This window comes from Psammomys obesus, unplaced genomic scaffold (assembly GCF_907164565.1).
Source record: "Psammomys obesus unplaced genomic scaffold, mPsaObe1.curated_primary_1811, whole genome shotgun sequence".
NCBI lineage: Eukaryota > Metazoa > Chordata > Mammalia > Rodentia > Muridae > Psammomys > Psammomys obesus.
In genome coordinates, this window is record NW_026585644.1 from 61772803 (window position 1) to 61789210 (window position 16408).

Consider the following 16408-nt stretch of genomic DNA (forward strand, 5'->3'; position numbering starts at 1 on the left):
TGCCTAACCTAACCTTAACCCCTATCCTAACCCTAAACCTAACCCTATCTGCTAACCCTACCCCGAACTCTAACCCTAACCCCTAACACTAACTCTAACCCTAATCCCTAACTCTAACTCTAACACTAACCCTAACCTAACCCTTAACCTAACCCTAAATCTAATCCTAACCCTAACCTAACCCTAACCCTAGCCCTTAACCCTTGCCCTATCCTACCCTAACCCTAACAATAACCTAACCTCTAACCCTAACCCTGACCCCTCACCCCAAATGGTCACTATCAGAAGGGACAAACAGAGCCATAATATTTACTATTTAATAAGATATTGAGCTGCCTCCCTTTTATCTACTCTCTCTCCTTAGTCTTAGTTTATATGTGTAAATGTTTTAGCTGCATGCATGTTTATTCCATGCCTGTGCTCTTGGAGGCCAGAAGAGAGCCAAGACAGATTTGACAGAGTAGGCTGGAGAGACAGCTCAGAAGTTAAGAGTTGGTTGCTCTTCCAAAGAGCAATTCTCAGCAACCACATGGTGCTCATAACCAAGTAAAATGAGATCTGGTGTCCTCTTCTGTCCTACAGGTGTGCGTGCAGACAGAACACTGTATACATAATAAATAAATCTTAAAACAGAAAATAAAATGAAAGAGGGCCAGACAGTGGTGGCACATGCCTTAATCCCAGCACTCAGGAAGCAGAGGCAAGCAGGATCTCTGGGAGTTTGAGGCCAGCCTGGTCTATAGAGTGAGTTCCATGACAGCCAAGGCTAAAACAGAGAACCCCACTTGAAAACCAAAACAAAAAACCAACAACAAACAAACAAATAAAAAATCCAGAAAGAAGTTAACAGAGGGCTGTAGAGATGGCTCAACAGTTAAGAGCACTGGCTCTTAACCAGCACAATTTTAGCATACATATGGCAGCCCAGAACTATCTATAACCAAGAGCTGACATCCTTACACAGACATACATGCCGGCAAAACACCAACGCATATAAAGTAAAAATAAAGAAATTATTAAAAAGAAAAAGAAATAACAGAGATAGACAGATGTGGCGGCACACACGTTTAATCTCGGAGCTCAGGAGGTAGAGGCCAGTCTGGTTTACCTAGGAAGCTCCAGGACAGCCAAGCTGCTACACAGAGAAACCATCTTTAAAAATAAAAATAAAAAAGGAGGAAGAGGAAAAGAAGGAAGAAGGAAGCTGAGATAAGATGGACTGGGCTCTCTGATGCAGAATCCACAGCTCCCCCAGCTCAGTGTGTTCATTGCATACAGTTGAACAGAGCATTATTGCAAACAAATAAACAAGAAAGCAGGGTTTATGATAGAGCTGCAAGGAGGGAGGTTTACCTACTACTGACAGGTACAGTCTCCGTATGGAGCAGTCTTTAGGCCATAAGCATTCAGGGGGAGAAATCTTATGATGGACATTTTCACACACACTGTCAATGCTTGCACTTGGTCCCCCAAAGAAGGTTTTGCCATCCCTTTGAGCCTGAGGCTAAGGGGGGCTAAGACATGGCCATGCCTATGTCTGCAACACATTCACTCAGGCCTTCCCACTTCACTTCCTCTGCTGCCTGCAAGACGTTGCAGATCACTTCAACAACAGAGGTGGCAGCAGCAGCAGAAGCAGTTCAACTCTGGGGAAAAGAGGGAGGCCAGGTCCTTGAAATGTCCTTTTGACCTGGGCTGCAACCAAGAGTGCAACCACTGCTGGGTGGGTGTCCCACACTGAACAGGCAATCAGGACAGTTCTCTCCAAGAGGCTCCCTACTCGGGTGATTCTAGTTTATGGCAAATGACATTAAAACTATAATATACCCAACCCATGTTCAGAACCCCTCGGTTTCCTTGTTCAGATCAGACATCAGATAAGATCTGCACTTAGTTTGTTGGCTCTTTTTTTTTTTTTTTTTTTTTTTTTTTTTTTTTTTTTAGACAGTGTCTCACTATATAATCCTGGCTGTCTGTCCTGGAACTCAGAGATCTGCCAGCCTCTGCCTTCTGAGTGCTGGGATTAAAGGCATGTGCCACCACAACTGGCCAAATTTCTTATTACATTTAAAAAATCTGTGTGTATATGGGTGTGGGTCTCAAGGTCCACTGACATCACAGCACAGGCATTCAAGTCCGAGGACTTCCTTTTGCCGTGTGGGTCCTTGAGGATCAAGCTCAGTCTTGGAAGCAGTCAGTCACACTGAGCCATCTCACACCAGCACAGTTTCCAGTTAGAGAGAGAGACAGAGACAGAGAGAGAGAGAGACTTGCTAAGTTGCGCATGCTGTCCTTGAATTCTCTCTGTAGCCTTGGGCGTATGACTTTCCTGTCCTGGCCTTCTAAGTAGCTGACATGACAGTCCTGCACTAGAAGTTATGGCTTACTGTGTGTTCTAATTAACTGAATTAAAGGAAAAATGAAGTCTATTTAATGTCAGCAAAGCTAACCACTGCAACTCCAGTTCAAGAGCTTGGATGCCCTCTTTTGGCTGGCACCTGGCACCCCTATGGTGCACAGAAAAACACCCCCACATATAAAGGAAATTCAAAGAAAAAGAAAATGAGGGGTGGTGGTATAGACTGCAGAAGATGACCTCAGCACAAACAAACCTCTAACACCACCCCAACAGATTTCTGACTTGGAGAATTAAGGGGTACTGTGGATGGATTTTAGGGACTCCCCAACAAAAACTGAGCTGAGTCCTCCTCAGTGGGAAGGAGTTCATGGTGGGCTATGTGGGCCTCTGCTGCTGCTGGTCTCACAAGGCCCCTGTTCTTTGTGTCTGCATAGCCTGTTACTTGGAATACACAGGCAACTCAGAGACCGGCTCCAGCAGCGGAGTAGAACGTGCATTTCATGTGCGACACAAATATCCTTCCAAATATGCAGAAGCACATTTTGAACACACCCAGCCTCAGAGGAGGGAGAAGAGGCTGGGGAGCTGCAGCTCCTCCTCACTCTTCACAGCACTCCCTAGAAACCCTGACCTTATCACCCCGAACCCTCCCCGGGGTTGGTTATCTTGGTTTACAGAGGATCCCTTCTCACCTGGCTGGGCTGGCAGAGTAGCTCTCTAGCGCTCCTCACAGGCTGCCAGGGCCCTTGTGCTGGTATGCCAAGTAAAGCCCTGTCCTCCTGAGGCTGAGGACACAGCTTCACTTGGTTGCTGGGAGTGAAAAGCGTGAGTGCACATGAGAGTGTGCATGTGTATGATTTTCAGTGTGCCTGTTAATGTGTTGTGCGTGCAGAGAGAGGGAGGCAGGGTGGAGGTGGAAGAGCGTCCTGGTTCTTAGAAACTTTTAGTTGCACACAGAACTGGGGCCCAGAACCTGTGACCTAAGGGTATCAATGATTCCTGAATGTGGTACCCTCTAGAGAGAACAGAGAGGCTTGCATCTGGGTGACAAGAGCCCTGAGAAAAGCAATGAAATTTTCCACCTAACAGGAGAGATGGGAACTCGGCATTAGAGTTAAACTAGATTAAGAAAATAAAATTGACAAAATGGCGACACACTCTGGTGTGTCTTCCTGACTCAAGATCCTAGTCCTTGGCATCTGCCATTCCTCTCTGCTGCTTAGCTGTTCTATACTCTAAATGCTGACACCCCAAGACTCCCATGCTCATTTTCCATTAGAAACACCACCTTCCTTCTATTTAACTCTGATTTTCAACTCCAGAGTCTGAGATTTCTCCTTCCTTCCACAGAAGTCCCCAGAGGCAAGGAGAGCAGCCTGGTGGTTCCAGGGCAGGCTCACACACACTATCTCTCCGATGATTTTCAGCCTGGGACACAGCTCCTCTGAGAAATGAAGCATTCCCTCAAATTAAAGAGTTTGAGTTTAACAAAATTAGCCGCAGAGATACGGATAACAGGATCAGTAAACTGCAATAGTCAAGGATTGCCTTAGTGAGCTTATTACCCCAGAAGGCCAGGGATGGAGGCAGCTCCGAGAATCTGGACAGAAAGTCTCCTCTGGTAGGAACATAGGCTAAGCCTCCTTCTCCTCACCTGTTCTCCCATGGGCACTGTTCTCCACTGGTCAAACTCTGTAGAAGCCATGGACAAAGGCCTTTGTCCCCAAAGCAGAGCAGAAGGGAGTAGAGACAGGGTTTAGAGCACCCCATGCACACAACACACCCTCTTCAGTTCCCTAGGTCCCCCTGCCATGTCAGGGAAGCACAGGCACCCCTGCTCAGTGAACAGATCAGCTGCCAGCCCTGGGTTTAATGATTAGCTGGCACCTCCAACACAGCCTGTCCAAAACAGAAGACTGGAGTTTCTCCATGTTAAGCCTCTTTCCTCACTTATCTCAATGGGCAACGGGCACCACTCTCCACCCACCTCTTGAGTATATCAGGGCCCCTTTGAAAAGCCCTTTGTGCCCTTTCACCCTTCAGCGCCTCCCTAATCCTTTAGCTCAGAAGCAGGCCCACTTAGACTTAGACGACCTTTATGACTACCACAGGTCAGAGTCCACTGTAGACCCAGCCCGAAGCCTCATGTCTTACCTCCCTAGGAAAACCCTTTGCTCCCTTATCACAGGAACATAGGTTGTTACAGAATTGACCATCACACATTCAAGGCCAGCCTCGGAGAAAGATGGATTCTTCCTACCCATAGTGCCTCAGTTCTGGTTCTGGAAGGGCAGTCAGCACTGACTCGAGCACAAAACCAGACTTAGAGCCTCTCAGCACAACTCCTCAGCCATTCGACTCTGCCTTTCTCCAAAACACCTCATAGACTACTCCTTCTCCACAATGCCAGCCAGGCAAGCCTCAGTGCTCCCAAGGCCCACCAGTGTCTCCTGTAATCTGATACTGACTCCATGCATCAGCTAGTACTACCTAAAAACTTACCTGGATTATATTATGTCCCTACCAGCAATACATTTAAATACATTTGTTTACTTACTTACTTACTTATTTGCTAGTAAGCTCTCTCCCCACTATACTATAATCTACAGATGGGAAAGGTTCCATCTGCTTGACTTCCAACATCTGGAGTCGCCAAGTGCCAGGTGGTCAATGGAGAGAACTTATAGGAAATTTTACCAGCAGTCTGCAGTTTACCCTCATGGTGGCCAGCAAGGCATTCTCCCTGTTGCTGTGATAAAGAGTAAGTTGGATGAGGCATCCCTATGATGGCTGAAGAGGTTTGGCTGTGCTCAGAACAGCTTCCAATGTGTTTATCAATATGGCTGATCAATGACAATTTAAACAAGTTTATTAATTAATGCTCAGAAATGTTCTTGGTTTCATCTTTGTGTTCACAGAGTAACAAGCAGGAGTAACTAAGATACCTCTGACTTTTATACCATCAAAGGTTTCTCCCCTGTTTTCTACAATCTAGTTCCCACCTCTAAGTGCTTGCTCTGAGAATATACCTAAGATTCTCTTTAATAAAATACAAAGAGAAAGGGATTGTATCATTGGCAACCAAGGTCTCTATTGGAGTTGATGAGCAGACAGTGTGAATGGGCAAAAAATTGATCAGGAACTATGAATGACCTAAGTGAAGGGAAAAGGTGGGGGCTGACAACTGGCAGTCCCCGAGAAGGGACTCTCAGGGTGGAACTGTACTGGGTGTGCCCCTTTTTTATTCTCTGGCTCCCTCTGATAAGACCAGCAGTTAGGGCACTCTCTCCACCCAGTCTATGGTTCCTGCAGCCCAAGCCCCACACTTTGGAAGCATGTCCATCCAAGAGAACTTTCTACCCCAGCAGCTCTGGCCGTGGATCTCTAGGTCCCAAAAAGACTTAGCAAAGTCTGTCCTAAGTGGGGCTCCAGGAGGTAAGAAGATGAAGGGACACCACTGAACATAGGGAAGAATTAGAGTAAACTCAGAGTTGGGGGTAGAAGCTTTGGGGCAAGGATGGCCATCAGTGTCACCTATGTTAAATACAGACCTGATCTGAGCCTTTGATCCAGGCTCTGCAGACAGGCCAAAGGGGATCCAGCAGCATAGATGCCACGGGGCAATCCCATGGTTCCTGGACTCTGGCCCCTTTGTACAAGGCTTCCATTGGCAAGAGAGATGATAGCTGGTTATCCTTTAACCAGTCCTCAGATCTCATCTCAGTCAGGCCTCATACCACTGACAGCGCCACAGCATAAAGCAGACCCACAGCCAGGACAGGTAACACAGCAGCATGGCAGGTGCTCTACTGAGCTGGGCTGGGTCAACCTACAGGAGCCCCCAGGCTGGAACAGCACTGAGAGGACGGAGGGAACTTGGAGAGGAGGAGAGTGGGGAAGCCATCAAATTGCCTGGAGCTGGAAAGAAATCAATAGGAACTTTAGGAAAAGGAACTGGTTGATTCAGGGACTAGATAATAAGATGCAGGGTTGAAGAGACTTCTGGGAGAGTAAATGATCTGAAAAGAGTGTGGAGTGGGGAAGGCTCTCTGCAGTTGGGATAAGAACATGAGCTTGGAGTTAGACCCAGATTTGAAGCAAATTACTCAGACAAAGCACTTTTCTTGGACAATGTGTTTTATCTTTCTGTCTTTTTCCTTATTTGTAACCTAACAGCCTGTTCTATAGGACCCTCTAGACTAAACAAAGTAACAGGTTATGATACTCAGATTGAAGGAAGGCCTCACACAAACTGCAGAGCCGAATGAGCACAGCCCACACTCACAGGAGGAACATGGACGACAGGCAGGTGTCTGTACAAGACCCAGAGTCCCCTTCTACTACAGGGCCAGCAGGATACCTTCGACGTGCTAGTGCGGCCCAACTGGCCCAGGAGCTGGGCATTGCCTTCTTCCAGCAGCAGCAACTGCCCGCAGCTATGGCAGACACCTTCCTGGAGCACCTCTGCCTCCTGGACATCGACTCAGAACCTGTGGCTGCTCGTAGTACCAGCATCATTGCCACCATTGGTAAGACTGCCTAACCCCCAGAAGCTACACAGGGCCACTGCGATGGCTCAAGGTGTCTCTTTATTTTTGCTATCTTTGACACAGTCATTCATTCGACAAATATTTGTGAAGGGATTTTTTTTTTTTTGGAGGGTTCTTTGTTTGTTTATTGTCTGTCTTTTGAGACAGGGTCTTTTGCTGGACTAGGATTAAAGGCATGTGCCACCACACCCAGCTTGAGGCTAGGTTTTTGAGACAGGATCTCAAGTAGCCTTGGATGGTTTCAAGCTTATTATATAGCCCATTTTATGTAGACTGAACCTAGTGAGATCACAGGTATGTGATACCACACCCATCTTACCAGTCCTTGTTGAGTACCTAGAAGATAGGGTTAGAATTGGGGTAGATCAGTAAATAAACATGTAAGGGCAATCTAACAGGTGGGACAGCAAATACTAAGCAATAACTTACTAAAAATGTAACCAATTCAAAGCCGGCTGTGGTGGCTCAAGCTTTTAATCCCAGTGCTTTGAAAGCAGAAGCAGGTGGATTTCTGTGAGTTTAAGGCCAGCCTGGTCTACATAAGTGAGTTCCAGGACAGCCAGGGCTACATAGAGAAACCATGTTTCAAAACGCAAAAACAAACAAACCAGGAAAAAAAAAAAAAAAAAAAGACCAAAATGTAGTTAATTCAGTATATTAGAAAGTTATAAGTAAAGAGAAGATGTGGTCAGCAATATAGAGTGTGAAAGCAGGAGGAAGACTATGGTCCCAAACAGGGACCAGGGCTGCTGTGGAAAAGATGGAGATGGTGGCGGGTTCACATCCATAACCCCCACAGTGTGAGTGAGGATTGCTTAGAGGCCAGCTGGGGCTACAAAGTGAAATGCTGTCTCAAAGACAAAAAAAAAAAAAAATGCAGCTGGGGATGTAGCCAGTTGGTCCTGGAGGAAGGGTCTGGCGTGGGGTGAATTCAGCTGGACTGGAACAGCCTTGCAATCCCAGCACTGGGCAGTGCAAGCAGGAGGGTGAAAAACCCAGGGTCATCTTCAGCTATGCATCAACTTTAAGGCCAATCTGGGCTACATGACACTCTGAAAATTAAAATTAAAATAATAATACTGAAAGAAGAAGAAGACAGCAAGAAAGGGGGAGAAAGAGCTCTGCAGGTATTTGGGGGAAGAGAAGCCCAGGCAAAGAAAAAAATCAATGCCCAGATCCTAAACCAATGTGCCCTGGAATTGAGGCAGATTGCTCAGCCATTAAGATTGAGTATTGCTCTTCCAGAAGACACTAGCGCAGTTCCCAAAACCCCACTGAGCAATTTACAATACCTGTAATCCTAGCTCTAAGTAAGATGATGTCAACTGATCCTTATTCATTTGCACATACTCACACTCAGACACACATAGTTTAAAAATCAATCTTAAAACACAAAGGAGGCCTAGAGTAGCATTAGAGCATAGCAGGCAAGAAGAGACTGGGGGAGGGCAGGGCCTGGAGGGGGCTGTGTGTGCGTGTGTGTGCTGAGATTGGATTCAGAGCTTTGAGGGCCTGGCAAGGACTCTACCACAATTCACATCCTTAGCTGTCTTTTTACTTTTTATTTTGACATAATCTTTCTGGATTGCCCTGGCTGGCCTTGACTGCCTCTACAGCTCAGGCAGCTTGTGACCTTGTAGTCATCCTGCTTCAGCCTCCCTCCTTGCACTCTGGTTTTTCTTTTCTTTTTGGCTTTTCAGCTTGTTGGTCAAGGGTCTCTTGTCCTGTAGCTCAGGCTAGACTGGAACTCTTGCATCCCCACTGCCGAGGTGACAGATGAGCATCATCCTACCTGGAAATAGGCTGAGGTGCTGAATGAGGGCAAGGACAGGGCTCTCCTACAGTCCTTGCTCAGCAGGTTATAGTGTGTGAGGTGGAAGAAAGTTGAGCCATGGGAATTTCCTGATGAGTTGATGGGTTGAACAAGGACAATAAGGAGACAGATATTTAGCTCTAGGATTGGGAAAGTGATCTGAAACGGAGGTATAAAATAGAAATCAGTAGCTGAGCATGGGGGTGCATGACTTCAGTCTCAGCACTCGGGAAGCAGAGGCAAGCAGATCTGTGAGTTCAAAGACAGCCTGGTCTACAGAGTGAGTTCCAGAACAGCCACTGCTACACAGAGAAACCCTGTCTTGAAAAAACAAATAAATAAATAAACAAAAATAGGAATTAGCAAGTGTGGTGGCTCATGCCTGTATCCACACTGAAGAAACTGAGAGTTGTTGTAAATTTGAGGCCAACCTGAGCTAAATAGAGACCCTAACTTAAAAAGAAAAAAGAAAAAGGAAAGAAAGGTGTCACCTGCACACAGATGGTCTCCCAAGTGTAAGGACAGTTGGGATCACAGACGAGTAAAGGTAGAAATGGTGAGAGCTGAGGACCAGGCAGACACACACACCACACACACACACATACTACATACACATACAAACACCCAACACATATACCACATACACACACATACCACTTACATAGCACACACACATATACCAGAAAGCACACACACAATGCACACACATACACAATACTCTCCACATACACAGATCACTCACACACCACACCACATACACACACCACACTTACACATCACACACCACACACACACACATACACACATATACACACCACCCACTCACACACACCACTTACATACCAATCACACACAACCTCTCGTGCATCACACACACACCACACACACAGTACTCACACAACACACACACATATACCACACACACCATTCACACATATACACATGCAGCATGACACACAGCATGATGGAGAGCCAGGTTGGTGGTGTACTTTAATAGCATCACATGAGAGACAGAAGCAGGAGGATCAAACATTTATGCCCAGAGATGGCTCATTGGCTTGTAAGGGAGCCTGATGACCTGAATTCAATCTCAGAAATTCACATGATGGATTCTGACCACACACACGAAAATTAAAAATTCAAGGCTAACCTGGGTTACATAAGACCCTGTCTCAGCAGGAAGGAAGGATGGAAGGGAAATAAAGGACAGGCGCAGCTCAGTGCATGTCGGAGGCCCTTCTCCAGAGCAGCAAAATAGGAGGGGAGGGAAGTACTTACCATGTGCTACTGCTCCTGTAGGCTGATGAGGATGGCACAGAACTCAGCTCTGTCAGGGAACCCTCTTGGCTGTAAAAGCGCCTACTTGGCCTTCTTAGCCCGCCTCTGACCCTTCACACCTAGAGCAACCTCCATAGTGTGGCACTTAACGTCATGGCACTTGTAAACAAAGGTACCAAAGGCCTGCCTGAAGCTAAACATCCCCACAAGCTGTCTTCACAAGACGTGTATGCTGCGTGGAGTGGGAAAAAGGAGTTTATGGCCTGTGCGTAGAGGAACTTCTGAGAATGAAAGACTCCTGGGTCAGGGAGTGTCTCCAACGGTGCAGATAGGTTTGGCCATCAGTCAAGTTTGGGAGGACCTTCTCACTGGGCTCTCTGGTTCCAGGGCCAGCATCACGCTCTGTGGAACGCCTCAAGGAGATGATCAAGGCAGGCATGAACATTGCACGACTCAACTTCTCCCATGGTTCCCACAAGGTATGGGGAGGTTGTGGTGGGCGGAGCTGGAGAACGCCCCTGATGGACAGCACTTTCCCTTGAAATTCCGGTTTCACTCCTGCTCTCACTGCTAGTACCACGCAGAGTCCATCGCCAACATCCGGGAGGCAACTGAGAGCTTTGCAAGCTCCCCACTCAGCTACAGGCCTGTGGCCATCGCCCTGGACACCAAGGGACCTGAGATACGCACCGGGGTCCTGCAGGGGGTGAGAAGTCTCTGGATCCTCGCTGTCTGGGGGCCCGGGGAGTGTGAGAGCCCTGGGGTGGGAGACAGTACGTCAGTGCGGGTCCTGCCCTGTGAGGGCCACGTGTGAAACTCGGGCTTCTCTGCCCGCCCCACCCCACTCCCCAGGGCCCAGAGTTAGAGGTGGAGATTGTGAAGGGCTCACAGGTGCTGGTGACCGTAGACCCGGAGTTCCAAACACGGTGCAACGCGAACACGGTGTGGGTGGACTACCCCAATATCATCCGGGTCGTTGCAGTGGGAGGCCGTATCTACATTGACGACGGGCTCATCTCCTTAGTGGTGCGGAAAATCGGTGCGGAAGTGCCTTCTGCTCTTGTGGGGTGCCCCAAGATGGGACACCTTCTCTTCCCTGTGGTTTCTATGTTCCGTCTGCTCTAGACCACCCACACCTTGCCCTGGCAGGGTCTGCTTCCCCACCTGTCCTAGTGGTTCCTTGCCCTCATTGCGGATCGGGACTGAGCCTTTGAAGCCTCTTCTGGGAGTGTGTGGAGGGCAGTGAAGGGCTCAGAAGTCTCTGATTTCTTGAGGCTCCAAGCTTAAGAGTTCTGTCTGCTGTGCCTATATCCCGGTGTCAGCCTTGACAGACGCCAGCTCTCTCTATACCCTCAGGCCCAGAAGGGCTGGTGACGGAAGTGGAGCATGGAGGTATCCTGGGCAGCAGAAAGGGTGTGAACTTGCCAAACGCCGAGGTGGACCTGCCTGGGCTGTCTGAGCAAGACCTCTTGGATCTGCGCTTCGGGGTGGAGCATAATGTGGACATCATCTTTGCCTCCTTTGTACGAAAAGCCAGCGACGTGGCTGCAGTCCGGGCTGCGCTGGGGCCAGAAGGACAGGGCATCAAAATTATCAGCAAAATTGAGAACCATGAAGGAGTGAAGAAGTGAGGCTTGGTCTTTGGTCCCGTCAGCCCTGTTTCCCATTGCCCCTCTTCCGCATGCCACCCCCATGCATCTCCTGACTCTGACCACCCAGGTTTGACGAAATTCTTGAGGTGAGTGACGGCATCATGGTGGCACGGGGTGACCTGGGCATTGAGATCCCAGCTGAGAAGGTTTTCTTGGCTCAGAAGATGATGATTGGACGCTGCAACTTGGCCGGCAAGCCTGTCGTTTGCGCCACGCAGGTCTGGAGTGAACCCTTGGGCTGGGCTAAAGCAACCTCAGATCTACATTTTGCGATTGGTGTCTGGTCACAAATGATGATTTGAACTTCCTGGATCTCACTGTGACCCTGGCATTCTAAGAGTGCAGGTGCCAGAGAAGTAGTAAGGGCAGGGTCCCCAATCAGAATGTGACTTCTAACAGTTTTGCGATACATGGTGTCACCCAGATGCTGGAGAGCATGATCACTAAGGCTAGACCAACTCGGGCGGAGACAAGCGATGTGGCCAATGCTGTGCTGGACGGGGCCGACTGCATCATGCTGTCTGGGGAGACCGCCAAGGGCAGCTTCCCCGTTGAGGCCGTAAGGATGCAACACGCGGTAGGAACTCAGTTCAGAAAAGCCTACGGACCAGGGACTCAGACCGCACTGCAACTCCCTGACTCTGTACCTGGCTCAACCTACTGTACCTACAGATTGCCCGAGAGGCAGAGGCCGCTGTATACCACCGCCAGTTGTTCGAAGAGCTACGCCGGGCAGCACCACTGAGCCGCGACCCCACTGAGGTCACCGCTATCGGAGCTGTGGAGGCTTCCTTCAAGTGTTGTGCCGCAGCCATTATTGTGCTCACCAAGACTGGACGGTGAGAAACGTACTGGAGACAGGGCTTTGGTCGGGAGCAGCTGACACACTGAGTGATGAAAGTATTGCTTCAGCGCAAGAAATGTGAGAGCTACGCATGCTGGAGGCCAGGAAGGTGGCTCTGGGGCACCTTAGGACCTATGCCAGTGGGCTCCAGGGAACTGGCAAGTTATAACTGAAGCACGTTGGGTTCAGCTCCTGGGGCTAAGAGGGCTTCACGGTGCTGAACTGCTGCTGAAGAGCCCGTAAGGCTGAATGCTGAGGCTCAGACTTAGCACTGAGACCCTCACTTGAGCTCCACAAGACATCTCTGTCTCCTTGGATCTATGAGAGTTTGCTGTTTGTTCCCCCAAGCGGTTATGAGGATTAACAACAGGAGATGTTATACATCTTCTAGTGAGTTTTACCCTCTTTTGTTGTTTGATAGGATTTTTTTTTTCTTTCTTTTCTTTTTTCTTTTTTGAGACAGGGTTTCCCTTTGCATCCTTGGCTGTCCTGGACTCTCTTTGTAGACCAGGCTGGCCTCCAACCCACATCAATCTGCCTGTCTCTGTCTTCCTGTGCACTAGGATTAAAAGTATGTGCCACCAGGGCTGGAGAGATGGCTCAGAGGTTAAGAGCACTGGCTGCTCTTCCAAAGGTCCTGAGTTCAATTCCCAGCAACCATACAGTGGCTCACAACCATCTAAAAAATGAGATCTGGTGCCCTCTTCTGGTTGTACAGGTGAACATGCAGACAGAACACTGTATACATAACAAATAAATCTTTAAAAAAAAAAAAAAAAGTATGTGCCACCACTACTGGTTTTCATAGAATTTATTCTGAAATAGGGGCCCATTAGTCCTGGCTAGTCTTAATCTTACTTTGCAGCTGAAGTAGCCTCAACCTTACACCTCAGCCTCCACCCATCTCCCAAGTACTGGGCATGTGCCAGCTGGTTTTACATTTCCAATTTTTGAAGATTTATTATTTTTAATTATGTTCATTTGTGTGTGTTTGCTTATATGTACAGTTCCTGGGGCCAGAAGAGGGTGCTGAATTCTCTGAAGCTGGAGATATAGGCACTTGTAAGCTACTTGTTGTGGATACTCGGAACCAACTCAGGTCCTCTAAAAGAGCAGTAAGAGCTCTTAAGGGCTGAGCCATCTCCCTAGCTCAGGTTTTGCTTTTATTTTATTAATATTATTTTTAATATGTAAGGACATTTAGCCTGCATGTATGTCTGTGCACCATTGTATGTGCCACTGGAGGCCAGAAAAGGGTGTCAGAACCCCTGAAACTGGATTTAGCCACCACCCTGGTGTTAAAAACTGAACCCAGCAAGAGCTATTAAAGGCTGAGCCTATCTGTCCAACATGGTAGATACTCTTAATACTTAGTGAGAATGATAAGAGCTAGAGAACTAGAATTTACCCAGGGCAACACAGCTTGTTAATGACACCAGGAAACACAATTCAAACTCGTTTCTTGAGTCAACACTCTGATGTTCTGAGCTAACATTCTCCTTCTCACCCAGCTCGGCTCAGCTGCTAGCTCGGTACCGACCTCGGGCAGCTGTCATTGCTGTGACTCGTTCTGCCCAGGCTGCCCGACAGGTCCACCTGTGCCGAGGAGTCTTCCCCTTGCTCTACTGTGAGCCTCCAGAGGCCATCTGGGCAGATGATGTGGATCGAAGGGTCCAATTTGGCATCGAAAGTGGTAAGCCTTGCTCTTCTGCTCCCCAGCCTGGCTTATTGCCCCAACTCAAAGGTTTTACCTGTCCTCACTGGTCCAAGATTGTTCATAGTAATCACTATGATGGACAAGTGTCTTAGACTCTAAGCAGGGAGGTTAAGCTGAGAAGGGTGTAAAAACAGAAGTATCCCTAAGAAGTCTCTGCTGTTGTCTGCCACAACCTAATAGGACAAGAGAACAGAAAGCCAGAAGAGCTGGAACTAAGTTTGAATTTATAGTTGTCTGATCATACCTGCCCTTGTCCCATTAGTACAGCCACATGGATGCAAAGGCTTAGAAACCATATCCATCCCCTCAAACCACTGGTTCAGTTTCCTTCTCCCCTAAAGTGTGGCCTTGATTGGTGTGTGGTAATGGCTGACCTAGATTCTTCAATGACTGCCACCTTTTTCTCTACCAGGAAAGCTCCATGGCTTCCTCCATGTTGGTGATTTGGTGATTGTGGTGACTGGCTGGCGACCTGGCTCTGGCTATACCAACATTATGCGGGTTCTGAGCATATCCTGAAAGGCCTCTCCCCCTTCTGACCTAGATGTACCCATTTCTTTCAACCAACACCCTCCCACAGTTGTACATCTGCCATCACCCCATCCCTATGCTTCTCATGGGCCCTGAATGTCTGGGTCCACTTATGCACTGGCCATCCAGCAGCAGCAATTGTATATCCCTGTCTCAATCCGCTCAGCTGGATTCTAAGATGCCCTGAGCCTTTAATCCCAGCCCAGCTGGTTAATTCTATTCCTCTGGGCTTCCTAACGTTAGAACGGGGGAGTGGAAACAGGGTGATCTCAGCCAATCTCCATAGAACCATTATTTTTAAAATACTTCTGTCCTCTGATGTAACCCACATGACCATTTCTGGAGCAAAGTGTCATCTTCTGATGGCCTCAAGTCAGAGCCAAACACTCCTTCAGGGAGCACAATGCCACACTTTTAGGGGAGGCTGAGGTGGATGGGTATTGGGGAGAACTGAGACAGACTGGCTTTTTTTTTTTTTTTTTTTTTTTTTTTTTTTTGAGACAAGGTCTCACTGTATAGCTTAGGCTGACCTCTTACTTGTGGAAATCCTCTTGCCTGGCCCTCTCAAGGGTAGGGATTACAGGCATGAACCACCAGCTGGACTTTGGGCAGCCTTATTTTCTTACTGACTCTACAACCATGGAGCTGAGCTCACAATCCACTAATCTGGCTGTTCTCATGCCCACTGCTCTGCTGGGTCAGATGATTCAGAAACTCTTCCACAACCACTTTGTTTCCATATACAGGTCAGAAGCAAAAATTAATATTTTCTTTTTAAACCCAATTATTTAGGTGCAAATAAAACAACTCCCACAGGTAAAGAATCCCAGAATACCTCACCAAAGGACGTTGGTCCTGCCCCCCCCCACTTCAATGCTACAGTGTACGAAAGGGGGAAGAGCGAGTGAGCAGTGCATTACTCTTGTCCCTGAGAAAGCAAAGGGGTTGCTGGCCTGCCCATCCTAGGTTCGGGTACTCCAGGGCTCCCTCTTCTCCTGCAGCAACAGCAAACCCAGATAAGGGGGAAAATGTGTTCAGTCCTCCTGTCGTTCCCTCTTTCCACTACCTCAATACAGAGTTTGAGTGTTGCTGCTGATGGCATTGTACAAGGACCACAAAGATGTCTCCCTAACCCCCTAGCCTCCCTGCCAGGAGGTGAGGAGGAAAGATAAATGAGTAACAAAACGAATAAGTCAAATTAGCAAATGAATAAATAAAATTAATAAAGGACTGCATAAATAAGACAAAGAGGGAAAGATAAAAGGTCACATGAGGATTCAGCCCCTTGCCCCCTACCTGGGGGAAGCTAGGCTGGCATAGTAAGTAAGAAGGTTCCAAGTCTCCCTTAGCTTTAGGGGCGCACAGTGAAGAGCAGTTTCTAGTTTACAAAGGCAGTGCTACTGCACAGGAGCTGCACAGGGTGGGCTATAGTGGGCAGACACTGTTCTCACTTGATATGGACAAGGAGGGCCCACGGGTGGCAGTGAGAGGGTGGATGTTCACATTCAGGGTGCTAGATGTCTGTTGGCTGTAATAGATAATTGACAGGCCCCGGCTATGACCACAGGGATGAGAGTATAGGGCTCACTGGGCAAAACCTGCAGGGCCACTGATGGGAAAATAGCCATCTAGTTACTTGGCAGTGATGGTGGCAGAAGTACTTG

At 48.0% G+C, this 16408-nt stretch overlaps 1 protein-coding gene across 2 annotated transcripts; it reads left to right on the top strand.

The window, feature by feature from the left end:
• Positions 1–5666: 5666 nt before the first annotated feature.
• Positions 5667–15971, top strand: Pklr (pyruvate kinase L/R). Of its 2 annotated transcripts, none has more exons than XM_055620374.1 (11): positions 5667–5794; positions 6706–6888; positions 10388–10479; positions 10575–10706; positions 10853–11039; positions 11357–11627; positions 11720–11870; positions 12077–12229; positions 12325–12491; positions 14008–14189; positions 14626–15971. In XM_055620374.1, exons 1-11 carry the CDS (start codon positions 5695–5697, stop codon positions 14730–14732), a joined length of 1725 nt encoding a protein of 574 aa, XP_055476349.1. In that variant the 5' UTR covers positions 5667–5694; the 3' UTR covers positions 14733–15971. The 2 variants fall into 2 exon arrangements, with proteins under 2 accessions (XP_055476349.1, XP_055476357.1); XM_055620382.1 differs by lacking the exon at positions 5667–5794 and adding an exon at positions 6078–6140.
• Positions 15972–16408: the final 437 nt, after the last annotated feature.